The sequence below is a fragment of the Manis javanica genome, chromosome 11 (genome assembly GCF_040802235.1).
Source record: "Manis javanica isolate MJ-LG chromosome 11, MJ_LKY, whole genome shotgun sequence".
In the NCBI taxonomy this organism is placed as follows: Eukaryota; Metazoa; Chordata; class Mammalia; order Pholidota; family Manidae; genus Manis; species Manis javanica.
The window spans coordinates 117,059,270-117,075,811 of NC_133166.1; the positions used below are offsets into that span (position 1 = coordinate 117,059,270).

A 16,542-nucleotide genomic window follows, 5' to 3' on the forward strand; every position below is an offset into this window, starting at 1 on the left:
ATGGCCTCCGGGAAGCAGAGCGCGGCCAAAGCCCCAGGGACCTCCAGGTCTTTATCTCTAATGTAATTGGGAACCGCCGGCCAGCTGCCGGAATTCCGCGTTCTCCAAGTCGTGCTGCCGTCCCCCAGGGAGGGTCATTTGTTCCTATTTGGGCCAGTCCTCTCGAGCAGCTACTGTGTGGCCGGCCCGGGGCCAGTGCTGCTCAGGGAACTGGCGGGGCGCCTAGGACGGAGGGGGGTGGCGGAAGACTGGCTCAGGGCTGTGAATAAAGCGATGACTAGGGAACCGAAGCTTCACCAGGGCCTGGGAGCAGGGCTCGAGCTCAATTCCAGATTTATTGGCGCCCCCTGTAGACCAGCGAGTCCTTTGTACCGGGTATACAGAGATTAATTTACCCCACCCCCTGCCATCCAAAGCTTCCTGGCAAGAGAGCCAGCCTATTGAATAGTTACCGCCAACCGAGTGCTCTAGGGTTCAGAATCGGGGTGAGGGTGGCTCCCAAAGGCAGAGGGCTTCTGGTGAATTAGAGCTGGGGCTTGAAGAGACGGATGGGGGCGGGGGCTGTCATTCTCAACAGAGGAAAGAACAGACCCACGGAAGAATGAAGGAGCAGCAAAGGCCAGACTTCAGAGGGGCTTGAATGTCATACCCAGGATTTGGAGCTTAGCCTGGTCTTTGAGGACCCAGGTTCTGATGTAGTGTTTCTGTAAGTAGGTTGAAGAGATTCAGGAAGATGCTGAGATTCAGGTGGCTGCTGAGGGGCCTGAACACCGAATATAGAGTAGGCAGATTTGGGGATGAGACAAGGCCTGACTACAGAAGCAGGGCTAGGGCAGTGGTACTGACCCTGAAGGAGCAAGGCCCAGGGCAGAGGTTCCAAGCCCTGAGAAGGCCCTACTCTGGAAGCCCAGTTTCTTTGGCTTCCCCACCCCATCTGTTGGCCTGAGGCTGCAGCAAAAACAAAGAGAAAACACTCAACTGGCAGGAGATAAGCCCAGATAAGAGACTGCCTTCCTCTGGAGGAGGGAGGCAGTCAGCTCAGGAAGCGCCAGGAAGCTGGGAGAGGCCTTGAAGAAGTGCCAGGCTGACCCTGCTTGCAGAACACAGCCGCACCCTCGCTGCGGGGTCTCTGCCACTCCACGCTGTCCCACGGGCCGGAGGGGGAAGCATGGAACAAGTTCTCCAGGCTGGCCGAAGACAATCTGCCATAGAGGGTCCAGGACTGCCCTGCCTCCGTCAGGACATCTTGACTTAGCTGTGGCCTGGCACACTGTGACTTCTCCTCTCGACCTCAATTTCCTCATCTGTAAAACAGGCAATAAGATCTCCCTCACAGGGATGAGGTGGGTGCTGGGTCTCCCAGCCCCTGTGGGTATCAGACTCAGCTACCCTCGGAGGGCCACTGCCAGGCCCACCCCCTTCTCACCTGTGGCTGATCTGGGCAGGCTATGACCTACCTAGCTCCACGCCTAGCAGACCAACAGAGAGTCAACTCCCTGCTTGGGGCCCAGAGCAGCCTGGGCGCAAGATGTTGGGCGCTTGGGTCATATCAGGCAACAGGAAGGGGGGGCAGGGAAGGCTTCCTGAAGCAGAGGGCCTGAGCCTCTATGAAGGGAGAACAAGAGCCCAGGAGTAATGGAAGTGGGCAGGAGTGACAGCCCAGGAGCAGAGGACAGAGATGGAAAAGCCTGGGATGGGGGTAAGGATAGGGACCAGAGGGCCTCTGATACCAGGTCACTGAGAAAACCTGCAGGCCCCAGGTAAGGGGTCCCAGGGTCAAAACTCAGCAACCGTTCACTGGGGGCCTGACCTCAACCCAACACCACCCTCAAGCCTGTTTTTTAGATGAGGAAACTGAGGACCTAGGGCCCAGTCCTCTCCAGCACTGCCCCACTCCAAGCCACACTGCACACAGGGTCCCTGAAATCCACATTTATTCATGTAAAAAAATCCCCAAAGAATAGAGAAGGAATGTGACCCCTACTTCCCAGAACTTAAAGTCTCCACCCAGCATTCCCTGGGGAAGTGAGGGCTCGTACTCTCTCTCCCTGGAATGGGAGTGAGGCCCTTTGGGCCCGGCGTGACCCAGCACCTTCCCTAGGACTGAGGGCTGGAGGCTAATGGAGCCCCAGGAAGGTGAAGGAAAGGAGTTAGTGTGGGGTGCTTGCTCCAGTTTAAAAAAATAAAATTTCTAAAGAGTAAAAGTTTTTTTAAAAAAGCATTAGTGTCTTAGTTGCCTGCCCTCCTCCCAGTACCCACCCTGGCCCTGTGGACACCTCTTGCTCAGTCTGTTCAGAGCTTCGTATTCTCCTCTTGGCTCTCCAAGTCAGCCCCAGACAGGTGCCCACTGCTCCTGGGAGCATGACCGTTGCTGGCACAGGCCACCACACGCCCGTCCCCCAGCCCCTCCGACATCTCGCCCAGCAGGCTCCGGCGGATCTCCTGAGGCAGCCTCGCCCGCTGCTCCTGACACTCCTGGGCCAGCTGGGCCAGCAGCTGGGGGAGGAGGAGGAATATCACAGGTGAGGCCATGCCACCCAGCACTCTGCCCGCCTGCCACCTCTCCCAGGTCTCACCTTGGGCTCCTCCTCCGCCAGCTGCTGTAGGACCTGCTGCTGCCCAGACACAAGGCGCTCGTGCCGCTGCTTCTGGGCCTCCTCCAGCTGTCGGGGCAAGGGCTCAGCTGAGGGTGCTCAGGGAGAGGCTGGGGCCCTGGGGATCTGGCTGGGCACCGAAGTCAGGCAGGCAAAGGCTCCCAGGATTGCGTGGCCAGGGTTCTGAGATGACCCCTTACAGTGAACATTCCAGACCCAAAGACTCCAAAGCCATGGGGCACTACTGCAGATGACTGGCTTTGTATATGATGTGGGCAAGAGGGGGCCATGGGGCCCAGAGGGAAAGGCTCTAGAAGCCCCTCTAGGGCAACATAGCACCAGCCTAGCCACTATGGAGATGGGTTTCTGATGACTGAAGGAAGAAGGACGGGCTGGCACTTGAGACTCACTCACCCGACGGATGGAGTTGACCGACTCAGTGATGTGCCGACGATTTATCTCCGTCAATTCCCTGCACGGGAGCAAGGGAGGACAGGTTCAGTGTGCAGGCACCCAGCCCTGCCTGTCTAGCACCCAAATGGCTCCCGGTCCCGACGCCCTTACGCCTCCTTCTTGTGTTTCTCCCTTGTCTTGGCCTCTGAGATACTGTTGTGGCGCTTCCTGTCCAGGATTTTCTGCAGTTCCTTTTTCTCCCTGGAGGAGTCAGTGGGGGAAGAGGAAAGGTCAGTGGCTAGACCCAGGGCTCTGCCCTCCTCCTGGCACCAGAGTCCTCACCCTACCCACACAAGATCCTTTGCCTTCACCTCTCATTAATCTCCTTCAGCCTTTTGACCTGAGTTGTGTGAGCATCCAGGACAATCTCCCTGAGCCGTTGCTGAGCCTATGGACACAGGTGGCCATCAGGTGACATGGGCTGATGACCAGTCTATCCTGGAGGCAGCCTGTCCCTCCACGCCACATGAGCCACCTCACCTGTCTCAGGTGCTCCAACCTCCGCTCGGCCTCTATGTCTGCCTGGGCCTCCTTGAGCTCTAGCAGACTCTGCACCTGCCTCTTCTGGAACTCTTGATATCGCTTCACCTCTTCCTCTTCCTTCTCATTCTCTCCGCCTCTATGGGTTGGGAGGACAGCAGGGGTCAGGGCATATCCCAGCAGGCAAGGGCAGGCAGCCCAGGGGGCAGGGTCTGTTATGCCAATGAGGAGGCCTGTTAGCTCCACCCAAATGATGGGAACCTGTTTCAGCAACAGTATCTCAAAATACACACTCCTCATCGGGGACATCAAAAGAGGTGTCACTCTCTGGTGGGAAGAGGGTGGAAGCCCATGGGGGAAGCCGCCTCTATCTTCCTTGCACCAAACCCTGCTCTCTGGGGGTCAAGGAGCAGCCCATGGCCACCCCTCCAGGACAAGCTAGTGTGGACCCACACACACCCAGCCATGCATGCAGCAAGCACAACTGCACACCGGCAGGTACACACTCACAGGACACCTGGCTGGTGCCGGCACCTGCCCTCAGCCCGGGCCTGGGCCAAGCCGTCAAGCAGCCGGCGAGTGAGGGCGACCGCCTTCCGCTGATGCTTCTTATACAGCTCCCGCAGGTCTCGCTCCTGCCGGCTCCGGAGCTTCCCCAGAGCCTTGTGGCTTCGGAGCTCGTCCAGCGGGGCTGGGGCCACCTCTGTGAGCAGAAAATGCAGGCTGGGCTGGGCTGAGGCAGGCCAACCCTACAGGCGCACCCCGCTCCCCCCCGAGTGGCCCCCACCCCCAGAACAGCCTTGCCCCTACCTGACAGGATGCTGGCAATGAGGTCATCCCGCTGACCTGGAGGGCAAAGGCGGAAGCTGAGAAGCTGCAGGAAAACGAGTGGAGCTGCTCCCTTCAGCTCACCCCAGACCCAGGGCGCCCTTTACCTGGGCTGCTCAGGGAGGGGCTGGTAGGCGAGGTGGCAGGGCCTGGAGGCCGGCGGGGGGAGGTGTCCAGTGGGCTAGGTGTGGGGTTTGGGGTCAGCTGGGACCCCAGCTGCTGAGACGGGGTCTCCTGGCATGTCTCCGGGCCAGCCTGAGCCTGTGGGGAAGAAAGCAGTATGCTCCTTCCAGAAATGCTCTTCTCCCCACACCCTCCCGAGGCCCCCGAGTGCCCCTGGCTGGCCTCCCTCAGCCTGTCTGGCCGGCTCCTCATCTGTAACGAAGAGCTGTTGGGACAAACCACAGGAGAAATAAGAAGTATTACACAAAACAGGCATTTCTAAACCCCTTTGCCACATGGAGTGTGGGAAAGATACTGTGAGATCATGTCTCTAGGATGCCAGGCCCTACTGCATGTGCTCAGGAACTTTAAGATTGTTCTGGAAAGGCCTGGCCCAGCCCTAGGTTTCCTCCCCTCTCCAAGTGCCCCTCCACCCTTGCCCACAGCTTCTCATCTTCCTTGTTGCTTAGCTCCTGATTAGATCAATGAAGGAAGTGACCACAGAGTGGGCACCAGCCTCTCCCACCGGCTAACAGCTCCAAGCAGCCATCTCTTCCCTGCCTGTCTGCCATGGCCCCTGTGGGGCTGGGTCTAGATGTGCAGGCGAGCCTCTGCTCCTGACCCCTCCCCACAGAAGCCGCTGCCGGTCTCATGGCTCCCACAAACCCACATTTTAAAAGCTCCTATGGCTTCCAATTGCCCTGATCAAGTGGCTGAAACCTGTACCCCAGCTTTGACCCCACTTTCAGCTGGAGGAATTGCAACCCAGGTCTGTCCTGAAGGTCTCTCACATACAAAAGGGGTGGTTTCCACCTCTGCAAAATTTAGAGAGTAACCCAAGGCTGCTGAGCCCACTGGGAGGCTGGAGACCCCACACCCTGCAGCGTGGTGGGAAGGCCAGTGCTGGAGCCTGCCCTGGCTCACCTCACTCTCCCCGATGAGAGCAGCCAGCTGCTTGGCCCTCTGGTCCATCAGGCTGACATGCTTGATGGGGTTGATCAGGGCCTCTGCATAGTCTGGGTGGGGGCAGAGGGCAAGGGTTTTGGAGACAGAACCCCCCAGGGCCACCCCTTTCCCACCAGTTCTGTCTCCCAGAGGGACTGCAGAATCCACCCTTGGATCTGTTTACTATCCTCAGTTGGAGCCACCCAGCTTAGCCACTCTTAGGCCCTGGTGGCACCCTTACCCGCTACCCTGCCTGGCCTGCCCCCACCAGCTCCCTCTACTCACCCTGGTGGTCATCTGGGATGTAGTCGGAGGCTTCAGTGTAGATGAGAAGGGCTGGCAGGCACAGTGGTTGGTTGGCCTCATTCCGCAGGCAGATGTAGTGGTACCCTGGGAGGGTGGGAGGGCAAGGTGGCTGGGCCCCACCAGGTCCCCACACACACTGTCCCTGCACTGCCCAGAGCCCAAATGGCCTCACCTGACCGGATGGCAGAGACAGGTAGGATCCGGTGCCCCACGAACTTGCCACCCTCCTCAAAGGCTGCGATGCGCAATGAAGCCAGAGTGGGTAGTACCACCTGTGGGTTCAGACTGGGTCTGAGTCCTGGAGCTGATCTGTGGCCATGCATCTACAAGCCACAGCCGACTACAGCCACCAGGCCAGCACTCAAGAGTGGACCCTCACACAAGCTGACCCAACGACTGACCACCTGTCACCATCGCCCTGAGCCACCGGTGGCTCCACATCACCAGAGCCTGGCCACGTGGATGACCAGCAGCAGCCATCAGAGCCGAGCCAGCAGAACAGGTGCTGAGACCCCGTAAGGCACCACCGCAGGGGGATGAGTTGGTCATCACCAGCTTGAAAGCCGCAGTGTAAGCCGTGAGTCGGACTGAGGCCACGCCCCACCCCGGCTGGCCCCAGGGGTCCAGTCCATTTGGGAGCCAGGAAGAGCTGGTGTGTGCTCAAGGCTATGCCTTCCTGCCTGGGAGATGGGGTGGGCAGCACCCCCTTCTCATGGTGGGCCACGGGACCTCCTGCTGTCCCAGCTTCCTGTCTCCCCTCACCCTGCTGAGGGCAAGTAGCCCAAGCCTGATCCTGAGACATGGAGGACCTAGGAGGGCCCAGTCTTGAAGTCCCTCTGCACCCCCACCTTCCAACTCCCAAGTGCCACCAGTGAACCTGCTCCCTGCGAGGAGAGCCTGGTGGGTCTGGCCAAGCTCACCTTGGGGAAGTCAAAGGGCTCTTCATCCCACACAGGGTTGAACGAGTTCCCCTGAGAGGTTCGTGTGCGGTACCTGCGCCGAGTATCAACAGGGAGGCCGAACATATCCACCTCTACGTAGATGCCCACTTTCCTGTCAGACAGGAACTGCCCCGAGATCACCTGGCAGGGACCAGCAAGGTGAGGCGGCTGCAAGTCCCACCCCCAGGGCATCCTGGCTGTGCCCTCCCTGGCCCCACCTTGACTCGCAAGGCATTGGCCACAATGCCATCCACGATGACTTCGGTGAAGGGGTCAAAGGACTTGTCTGGCCGCCGCATGAACTCAGGCTTGAGCAGGTAGCCGCTGCGCCCATTGTACTCAAACACACCTGCATTGAGCTGCATCGCCACATCTGGGGATGACATGGGGAAAGCAAGGGTCAGCAACAAGTGAGGTCAGGAGTCAGGAAGGACAGTGCCACGCCGAGGGGTGACCAGCGACCACTAGGGTCAGATCAAATGGCGTCAGAGGTCCAGACTTAGGAGAAACTGGATGAGGGAGAAGTCTAGGGTCAGCTAAGGTCAAGAACTGGGGTTAGCCAAGGTCTCTGTTCGGTTTGGGAATCTGAAATTAGATAGTCAGAGGTCCATTCAGACAAGATTAGCAGGGTCATGGGGTGGTGGGTCTGGAGGCGAGGAGTCAAGGGTCAAGGTAGGCCAGTGCTCACCCAGGGTCTGGAAGTTGAGTGCGACAAGCTGGCAGCCCACGTTCCAGAAGAGCTGGGGCATGTAATTGGATGAGTCCACGCGGGTCCCCTTGGGGTAAATGCGGCTAAGCTGCTGCTTGTTGTATCTGAGGTTGGCAGTCAGGGGCCATGCCATGTACTGGCCCCCAGGCTTGGTGCTCCAGGCCTGTCTTTGGCTCCTGTGAGCCATTTCCCAGCCTTGGCTGAAGCTGCCCCTTTGACCCCCTGCTTTTTGGCTTAGCCCCTGCGCTGTCTCCCAGGCCTGCCCAAAACCCAGCCCGGAGGGCTGCAGGGCCAGGACCCCGTGCCAATGGCATACACGAGGTCAGAACACCTGAGCACCCCTACACTGGCCCAGTAGCCCCAGCAATGCAGAAGGATACTCTACAAACTCCATGGGGCTCTTGGTCAGTTGCTCCATGGCCTTGGTCTCCACAAAAGATGACATCTCGAACCACTTGTTCCTCTCTATGGGGTAGATGGCAGGAGTGGGTCAAGCCTGGCAGGGTTGGGCTGGCTCTCACTCCCATAGTCTCCCACCCCACTCACTTCGAGCAGCCTCAAAGGACTTGAACTTGACAGGTTCAATGTAGTTGACAAGTGTTGACATTTCCTCAGTGGCATTGACCTCACTGCTGGCGGTGCCCTGTGGCCCCCAAACACAGGGTCAGCAATGCCATGTTCCTATCAGCTGGAAGCTCCCTCACCTGACCCCCTGCCACAAAGGAGACATTGACGTTCTTCCCAGCCCTGCACTCACACTGCCCAGTGGTTCTCTGCAAGGGCCCTGGCCCTGCACAGCCTCTAACAGTCCCAGTCCCGTCTGCCCCAAAGCCTTCCCCCTGGGGTCTTGCCACATGCCCCTTGCCCCACGTCCTGCAACCAGTCCTGTGCCTGGCACATAGTAGGTGCCCAGTAAATGCTTAGGAAATGAATACATGCTGCCTTCCCCTCCTCCTGCCTGCAGGCCTGACCTCATCAGTGGTTGGCTTTTTGGGGTCTGTCTGTTCCTCCTCTTCTTCATCTTCCTCCTCATCCTCACGGTCGGCAGGTGCAAGAGCATCGGAGGCCCGCTGCAGCCCCTCCTCGCCCAGCGACTTCTGGGGCTCCAGGCTGGGCTTCTCAAGGCCTGCCTCCTCCCCATTGCTCAGGCCTGGGCAGCTGTCAGAGCTGGGGGACCCTGCAGGGAATGGGGATGGGGTTCAGGGGGAGGGCACATAGAGACACTCAAGAGCTGGGGAGGAGCTATGCCTAATGTGTGTGGCGGTGACTGGGGGAAAGTCACGGAGAACTCTCAGGGCAGTGGGCTGGGGGAGAGGGCAGAGGTTAGGAGTTGGATGGTATTCAACCCAGTGATAGTGTAGAGGGACCACTGGTCAGATCTTAGTCCCCAGTTATATCCGTCAGGGAGGGAGGGAGGGTTGCTCAGAAACCAGGACCTCAGGTGCACCTGCTGGGACAGTGGATATAAAGGAGGACAAGGTAAGGTTCCTAGTCAGGCGTCAGAGCCACACCTTATGAGAGGGCTGAGTTGAAGTCAGCAGTCAGGGCCCGGATTTAGGGGACTTCAATAAAGCCTTCAATAAAGGTCAAGGGTTAGGTGAAGTTATAACCAGTTGGGTGGGCAGACTCAACGCACATCACAGGACAGAGAGCTGAAGGTCACACCCAAAGAATGGGGATGTGGTTCACTGAGGTCAGAGGTCAGAATTCAGAATCTAAGCTGGTTGGTGTTGAGGGAGTGGCTCTGTGAGGTGGGAGGTTGAGGTCAAGGCTGAAAGCAGAGGAGCTGGATGGAGCCAAATCCAACTGGGGTGTAGTTCAGTGAGGCGAGCACCTGGGGCCAGGGGTCAGAGGCCCCATACTCAGCTGAGAGGTAGTTGGTGGCTTGGGGAGAAGGGGGATCAGGTGGGAACAGAAAGAGTGCCCCCAGGGAGGGCTGGGCTCTGACATGGGAGACTGGGGTCAGATCAGGGCCGAAGGTCGGGCCAGGGCCCTACCGAGCTGGGGTGAGGAGGGCTCAGTGGCAGCGGAGCTTTCGCTCACGGCTGAGTTGCTCTGCTCCAGGGGCCGCTTGCGCACAGAGCTGTCGGGGACGATGGTGCTAGGCTGGTGCCGCTTCTTGTTCTTCACCAGGATGCGGCCCATCAGGTCCTGGGGGCTGGGCAGGGGGATGCCCGGGGCCAGCTGGTGGGCACCAACAGGTCAGGACCTGCTGGGCCCCCCACACCCACCATGCCCTGACACAGCTCTGAGCCCCCATACCGGATACTTGTCCAGTGGGTCGATGAGCAGCGCATCCCCGAAGATGGAGCGGCAGTACTCCGCCATCTTGGCCTGCTGCTTTGCCCTGTGGGGCCAAGGTCAGAGGTCAGAGATTCCTGAGATGAAGCTGAGGTCCCCAAGGTAAGTCAGAGGCCTGCACTGTCAGAGGAAGGTCCTGGGGTCGGAAGTGACAGGAGCAGTCCAACCGGGCCATGGGGTGCTATCTCTGAGTCAATAGGGGCCCGGGTCAGAGGCCTCCATATTAGAGGTTGCCAGGACAGACGTCTTGGGTTGGAGGGCCCGGGTGTGGGGTCCCTGGGTCAGAGGCCCACTCACGAGTCCACATGGTTCTCGAAGGAGAGGATGACGGGGTAGGGTGAGGTCTTGAAGGCAGTCTCTGCAATGGCCTCTAGCACGTCTCGCAGCGGCACCTCAGTGGTCATGGTGAAGCCGTGGGTGATGAAGGGCTCCTCCTCGGGCGGCCGCCCCTTCCACACGTCCAGCTCCACGCAGCGGCAGCCCCACAGCAGCACCTGCCGGTACATCTCCACCGACGAGGCCCCCGCCAGCTGCCCCGCTGGGGGCGAGGCTCTGTCATCAAGGCTGCCCAGCCAGCCCAGCTCCTCTCCCTCCTCCACAGGCCTGTGCTGAACCCGGGCACACTGGGGACGAGATGCCCCTGTGGCAGCCTGCCCAGCCCTGGCACGCTCCGTCTGGCCAGCCCCAATCACTCCGTAATTCACTGTGGACCCGGCACCATGTCTCCCAGAAGTCCCCAGGGCAGGGCCTGTGTTGTGCCACCCAGCCCCTGGCACCCACCCAAGCTGGGCAGAGTCGGCATCCACCAGTTCTGGCTGGCGGCTTGGTTCCTCCTCCAGGGCACCCTCTCAAATAAACACCCACCCCACCCCCACCCCACCAGCCTGACCTGAGAGTCATCCCCAATACCTCATGCCCCCCACTTCCCTTTCCTTCTTCCACCACCTGCCACTGCCCTGGGTCAGCCTCCATCGTCTCCTGCCTGGGGACAGAAGCCTCTCCCTGACTCCCATCCAACCTCGGCAAAGTACCTGGCATCATTCTTCTAAAAACAGACAGACTGGGTCACCTCACCTTCTCCTTCTTAACACCCTCCAAAAAACCTTTCTGAGCCACTTAGGATCAATCCAAATCCCCTCCAGGCCCTGGTGGTCTGGCCTTACCTGCTCTCCTGGCCTGCCTCACCTGCACCTGCCTTAGCCTCTGCCCCGCCCTGCCTCCCAGCCTCTCTTCTGCTTAAGATCTCCAAGTGATCTCCTGCTGCAGACCTCAGGCCTTCACAGAGGCTGCTCCTTTATGAGGCCTCAGCCCTTCCCTGGGGAGCCTTGAAACCACTGAAACACCCCATGGCAAGAAGAACCCGAAGCAGGCTGGCTGCCCCCCTGCCTGCATCCCTAACACTTGTGACCCTAATGAAGGGAGGCAAGGTAAGTACCAGATGGCAGAGGTCACAGACACCACCCCTCCTCCCTCCCCAGCTGGCTGAGGGCGGCTGGCTCACCGGTGAGATAGGTATTGTGTGAGGAGTTGATGAAGTAAGCGCTCAGCGGCTGGGTCATGTCCGCACTCAGATCCAGGGCCTCTAGGGGCAGGATGCCATTCTCCTCACCTGCCAGGTAGCGGCTGAAGCCCTCCATAGACATCTGGTCTGGGGTTGGGGGCAGGTCAGCTGGGGCCTCTCCTGCCAGCCCCCTGCCACCAGCCCTGGCCCAGCTCACCTCGCTCCAGGAACTGCTTGTTGGGTTCATACTTCTCGATGAGCAGCCGGGCCTGGGAGGGCCGCAGGGGTGGGTACAGCACTTCGTTGAGCCTTGGGTCCCGTTGCTTCTGGTTAATGAAGTCCATGAGCTGCTCCAGCGTCAGGTACGGCTTGCCCTTGGCACCTCTGGAGGGGGCAGGAAGTCGAGTCAGGCCGGAGCCTCCCCAGCCCCTCCTCCAACCCTCATCTTGCTGAGGGAGTTGGAAGGTCTGTGCCTGCACCCAGCACCCACTGACTGGGACTTCAGCAAGTCATTGCCCGCTTTGAGCCTCAGTCTTCCCATCCGCTCTCTCCTCATCACTCAGCACTGGCATGGGCATTAATTAGCACAGGCTTTGGAAGCCACCACGTGCTTGGCCCCCAACACCTCCTTCTGGACCTGGACACACTCTCAGCTGTGTGAGCTCAGGCAGGACCCACACCACACTGGAGCCACTAGGTCTATAGCCCCAGTGTGAGTGACGGAAGTAACCCCAGCAAAAGGTCAGCACGGGACAGGCCAGGACAGAGCTCCAGGCAGGGCGGCTCTGAGCTCAAGCACAGCCTAGGCACAAGGACGCCATCAGCCCCACTTCCCCTCACTGGGCAGGAAGACACCCATGGAGGCCAGACACGGAGCCCTGGGAACTGGGAACTGGGAGGTAGGCCTGGCCTGCTCACATCTCCAGTAGGATCTTGTCAATGTCCGGCCGCAGACACAACTTGTTCAGGAACCGCTCAAAGATTTCCAGGGAAAACTCGTCAGGCCGGATGGACTCGCTCTGGGGGGCAGGAGTATGGGGTGAGGACCAGCCCCAAGAGAGCAGGCGCCCACCAAGACACCCCCTTTGCCCCCGGCCTGGCTCCTCACCCGATTGAAATTGAGGCCACAGGACTCCAGCGCGGTCTCCACCCGCTTCTTGTCTGCGGAGAACATCTTCAGGATGCTAAGCAAGCAGGAGGGGTCAGGGTCAGTGGGGCAAATCCACCAAGGTCAGGGCAGGAGAGAAGGTGCTGAGGGAAAAGGGAGCTCACTTCTTGACTGGGATCCGTCCATCCTGGTTCACCTGCAGCTTCAGCTTCGTGTATCTGGGGAGGCAGGTGGGAGGGTCACACCCTGGACACAGGTACTTGCACCCCCGTCACTCCCCGGGGAAGGCCTGGGGCTCACGCTTTGCGCAGGAAGGTGTTCCGGGAGGCATTCTGAGCCAGGATGTTCATAGCCAGCTTGAACAGCTCCTCAGACCAGACCTAGGGGTCAGGATACAGCAGGGAGGGATGAATGGGGAACAGAGGCGCTGGCACAGCCACAGCCCACACCCAGGACCAGGTCTGGCACACACAGGAAGTGCTTAAATACCACTTTGTCAGAGAATGACTAGAAACGGGGGCAGAGAACAGCCTAGGACACAACAAGCACTCGCCAAGTGATAGCTGACTTAGCCAGTGAGGTGGGGGCTGCCCGGGCCAACTCCTCAGCCCCCGCCTACCTGGGCTGTGTCATCCTGCACAGCCATGAAGTTTAAGAATGTTGTGTTCACTGGGTCTGGCCCAGCTACCACTGTCATCAGCTTCTCCTCCAGCCGAGTGTCAGGACCCCCAAAGCCCAGCACCTCCCGGATCTTGGGGTCCTAAGTAGGTAAGAGCCAAGAGTAAGGAGGGGTGTGCCCAGCCCCATGACCCCACTCCCATCCTTAGTCCTGCGCCCAATCACTCACCTTGGGCAGGCGGGCGTGACGGCCCGTCCGCGTGTCCCTGATGGAGCTGATGTCCAGTGTATCTACCTCCTGGGGAAATCAGATGCCAGAGGAGGTCTGACAGGCTCCGGGGAGAGAGCTGGGAGCCCCCAAGATCCCTAGCCAGAACAGGGAGTGGCCACGCCTTGCTGTAGCCCCAGCCTTAGCCCCCACCCTTAGCACTTCCTGTCCAGGGGCCGTGGGAGAGGTCAGCCCACAGCTGGGCCCCACCCCCATGGACAAAGGGGAGAGGGTTCAGGGGTCTGGGGCAGAAGCTCTAGACCTGAGCAAGCTGCACCAGTGCCTGCCCTCACCATGTTGGGTCCCGTCCAGTACAGAAAGAAGCCATTGGAGTCCACACGCAGGGTCACCAGGTTCCGACTGGAGGCCTCCTGGGGTCGAGACGGGTGGCAAGAGTCAGGGAGTGAGGACTGCAGCCCAGGTGTGGCCATCCACCCCAGTGTTCCTGCCAGTGAGCAAAGATGAAGCCTCATCTTGCACACAGGTCCTTTGTGGCTCCCTATGGTCCTCAATGTGACATCTGGGGTCCCGATGCCCCTACCAGCCTCATCTGTCATTCTAAGACTCTGGGATGAAAAAGTCCAAGCCCCACAGCCTTTCTGTGTCCCTCAGGGCCCCCGATGACTGGCCACCCCTTAAATCTGCCTCAAAGTCCCCTACCCTGCACCCCACCAGAACCTCAGAGCCTCCTGGCTCACCTCATCTTACAGAACACAGACCGAATCCCCCCAGAAGAGGACTCACCCTGCCTCCAGGACTGGACAGTGAATTCTGTCCTCCCTCAAACAGCCCTACAGCTGGCAGACAGGCAGGGAAGGGGTACTGGCCCCATTTTCCTAGGAGGGCCTGGTCCCTGGCAGAGGGGAGGTGGTCATCAGGGGCTTAGGCTCAGACAGGGCCTGCATGGCAAAGTGGCTGAAGGTAGAACTCTGCCCAAGGCTCCTCGGGCCAGGAGAGGGGCCTCACCTTGGTGCCACTCCCAACACCGCTGCTCACTGGTGGAGAATCCAATCATCAGTGCAAGAGCACACCCTCACAGTGGCCCCACTGCACGCCAGCTGGGGTCCTGGACGCTTACTACCTAGAGGCTCACTTCATTCTCCTAACAACCTGATGATGTCTGTGCCATTGTTCTTCCTGTTTAACAGATGAGAAGACTGAGGCACAGGGAGACTCTGTAACTTGCCTAGGGTCACGAAGAGGCATCAAAATTTGCCTGCAGGCAGTATTGCTCCAGAGTCCTGTGACCTGGGATGCAGGGAACCAGGTCCCTGCCAAGGTCCCAGGTCCTGGTCTCAGCTGCAACCCACTGTGGGGCCTGGGATTAGGCTCCACCTTCCAGACTCAGTTTCTTCTTGTGGAGAATGGGGATTGCACCAGCCCCGCCCATCTCAGGCTTTGCTGACAAAGGCAGGAGGTTGATCTGGGGGCAGAGGGGACAGGAGGCTCTGGAACTCTGGGGATGCTTGGGCGTCCCACCTTAGGGCTGACACTCATCCTCAGGCCTTTTCTGGGATACCCAATCCTGCCCCGCCAACAGTGTGAGAGGGGAGTTTGTGTGTACTGTCCCCAGAGCCTCCACCTGCCCCTCCCCAGGGGTCTGGCCTACAAAGTCAGCCCAGGCCCCCTGCTCTCCAGCCCCAAGTCCAAGTCAGCAACCCCTACCCCACCCCCAGGGCCCTCTCCCTGTTCCCACTTCCTTATTTGGGTTTATCACACTGGAAGGAAAAGAAACTTTTCCCTTCAAGCTGGCCTAGGGGGAGGGGTCTCCCCTGGTCCCTGGGGCTCCCAGGAACCCCCCTCTAAGGCCCACCTGCTGCATCAGGCCACGCCCCCAGCCCCTCCCTCCCACTCCTACCTGCCCCACCCAGCCGGAAAGGAGCCCAGAGCCTTCCAGGTCTCTGGCCTGACTGGGTAGGAGCAGCAAAGAAACAGGCCCAGGAGAGGCCCTGGGGAAGGAGGCCCAGGGGGTAGAGGACAGGGCAGTGTGAAAACGAGGGTGCGGCGCAGGAAATGGCTGGGGAGCCCCAGACTGGGGGTTGGGGCACCTGGGAAGCACCAGGGGCAGGGCAGGTAGAAAGGGGGGACAGGACTTATTGGGGTTCAAAGTCCCGGTGCTAAGGAGTGGAGAGCAAAGTTCCCCAGGAGAGAGGAACTTGGGGGGCCAAGTCTCCACTAGGGGGTGACTTGGTGCTCCCACCAGAGCAGGGAGCTGAGCTAAAATACAGAAGCGGGGCAAAGGGGTGTCAGCCAGAATAGGGTGCGAGAGAGATGAATGGAGAAGACTGTTCAGGCTTGGAAGAGTACGGTCCCAGCGGTACCCACTCAGAATGGGGGTGCACTGAGCCAGACTGGGGGCCAAGGTCCTCGAACCAGAGAGTCCAGTACCAGACAGGGGTCTGAGGACCAGCCCCAGGTTAGGGGAACCAGAATTAGATATGCAGGGAAGGTTGGGGAAGGCGAGTAAAAAGCTGGGGTGTAGGGGAAGGCTGGATTTATTGCGGTTCGAAGTCTCCGGGGCCAAGGAGCAGAAAGACAAATTTTCCGCAGCTGAAAGACGGTAAGGGGGGATGGAGCGGGGTGGGGGTGGGATACGCGGAAAAGTCTTCATAAGGGGACTACTGGGGACTCAAGTTCCGGAACGCAGCCAGGCTGAAATGAGGGGACGCCGTGGCCAGGCCATGCTGGCGGGGGTCCCGGCGTCTGGCCGAGCTGGAGTGAGGGAGTCCCCGGATCTGGGTGGATCGGGCCCCCACGCTTACCTCGTCCCATTTGATGAACTTACTCCCGCGCCGTAGGGTCTCTACCACAGTGGGCGGCTCCAGCTGCAGCGTGTGGACGCCGGGCCTGGCGCCTGCCATGGCCGGGCTGGGGGCGGGTCGGGGACCCAGGGAGCCCCGACGGGGACCGACGGCGCCGCTGCTCCCTCCGCGCGCTCCCGCGAGGCCCGCTCCAACCCCGCGGCGTCAGCGCCCGCCGGCCAGCCAGTCTGTCCCGGACGGGCCAGAGAATCGGCGGGGCCCGGGCGGGGCGGGGCGGGGGCGGAGCCACAGCGGCACCGCCCCCTCCCACCCACGTCGGGACCGCCCGCCCCTCTTGGCAGCTCCCCCTGGCGGCAGGGGCGGCGACTGCAGCCAGAGGGGGGATGGGGCAGAGGCCATCCTGGATCGGGACGCCTCGCTGGGGGGGCTCAGCTGGACTGGCCCTGGGTGGGGTAAGGGCGCTTGGCGACAGGGGTCTGTTGACAGTGCAGCTGTAGGGACTGGATGTAGAGGGCGCTACTGAAGTCCGGCCGGGGTCAGCCTACTAAAGTTCCTGAGGAGCCAGG

At 60.2% G+C, this 16,542-nt stretch overlaps 1 protein-coding gene across 3 annotated transcripts; it reads right to left on the reverse strand.

Annotated features, from left to right (window-relative positions):
* Window positions 1-316: 316 nt before the first annotated feature.
* On the reverse strand, window positions 317-16,239 carry PLCB3 (phospholipase C beta 3). Of its 3 annotated transcripts, none has more exons than XM_036995272.2 (32): window positions 15,977-16,239; window positions 13,508-13,585; window positions 13,176-13,244; window positions 12,948-13,088; window positions 12,629-12,708; window positions 12,493-12,546; window positions 12,329-12,404; window positions 12,139-12,239; window positions 11,438-11,604; window positions 11,221-11,367; window positions 10,017-10,257; window positions 9,681-9,765; window positions 9,416-9,602; window positions 8,390-8,595; window positions 7,965-8,061; window positions 7,799-7,883; window positions 7,398-7,522; window positions 6,928-7,082; window positions 6,689-6,850; window positions 5,941-6,040; window positions 5,748-5,852; window positions 5,442-5,533; window positions 4,463-4,616; window positions 4,338-4,373; window positions 4,038-4,230; window positions 3,528-3,666; window positions 3,359-3,435; window positions 3,159-3,248; window positions 3,009-3,066; window positions 2,577-2,663; window positions 2,277-2,496; window positions 317-1,304 (listed from the first exon to the last, which is right to left on the reverse strand). In XM_036995272.2, the coding sequence occupies exons 1-31, from the start codon at window positions 16,073-16,075 to the stop codon at window positions 2,293-2,295; spliced, it is 3,690 nt and encodes a 1,229-aa protein (XP_036851167.1). In that variant the 5' UTR covers window positions 16,076-16,239; the 3' UTR covers window positions 317-1,304; window positions 2,277-2,292. The 3 variants fall into 3 exon arrangements, with proteins under 3 accessions (XP_036851167.1, XP_036851166.1, XP_036851165.1); XM_036995271.2 differs by having other exon boundaries at window positions 2,260-2,496; XM_036995270.2 differs by lacking the exon at window positions 317-1,304 and having other exon boundaries at window positions 1,918-2,496; window positions 15,977-16,238.
* Between the last annotated feature and the right edge of the window lie 303 nt (window positions 16,240-16,542).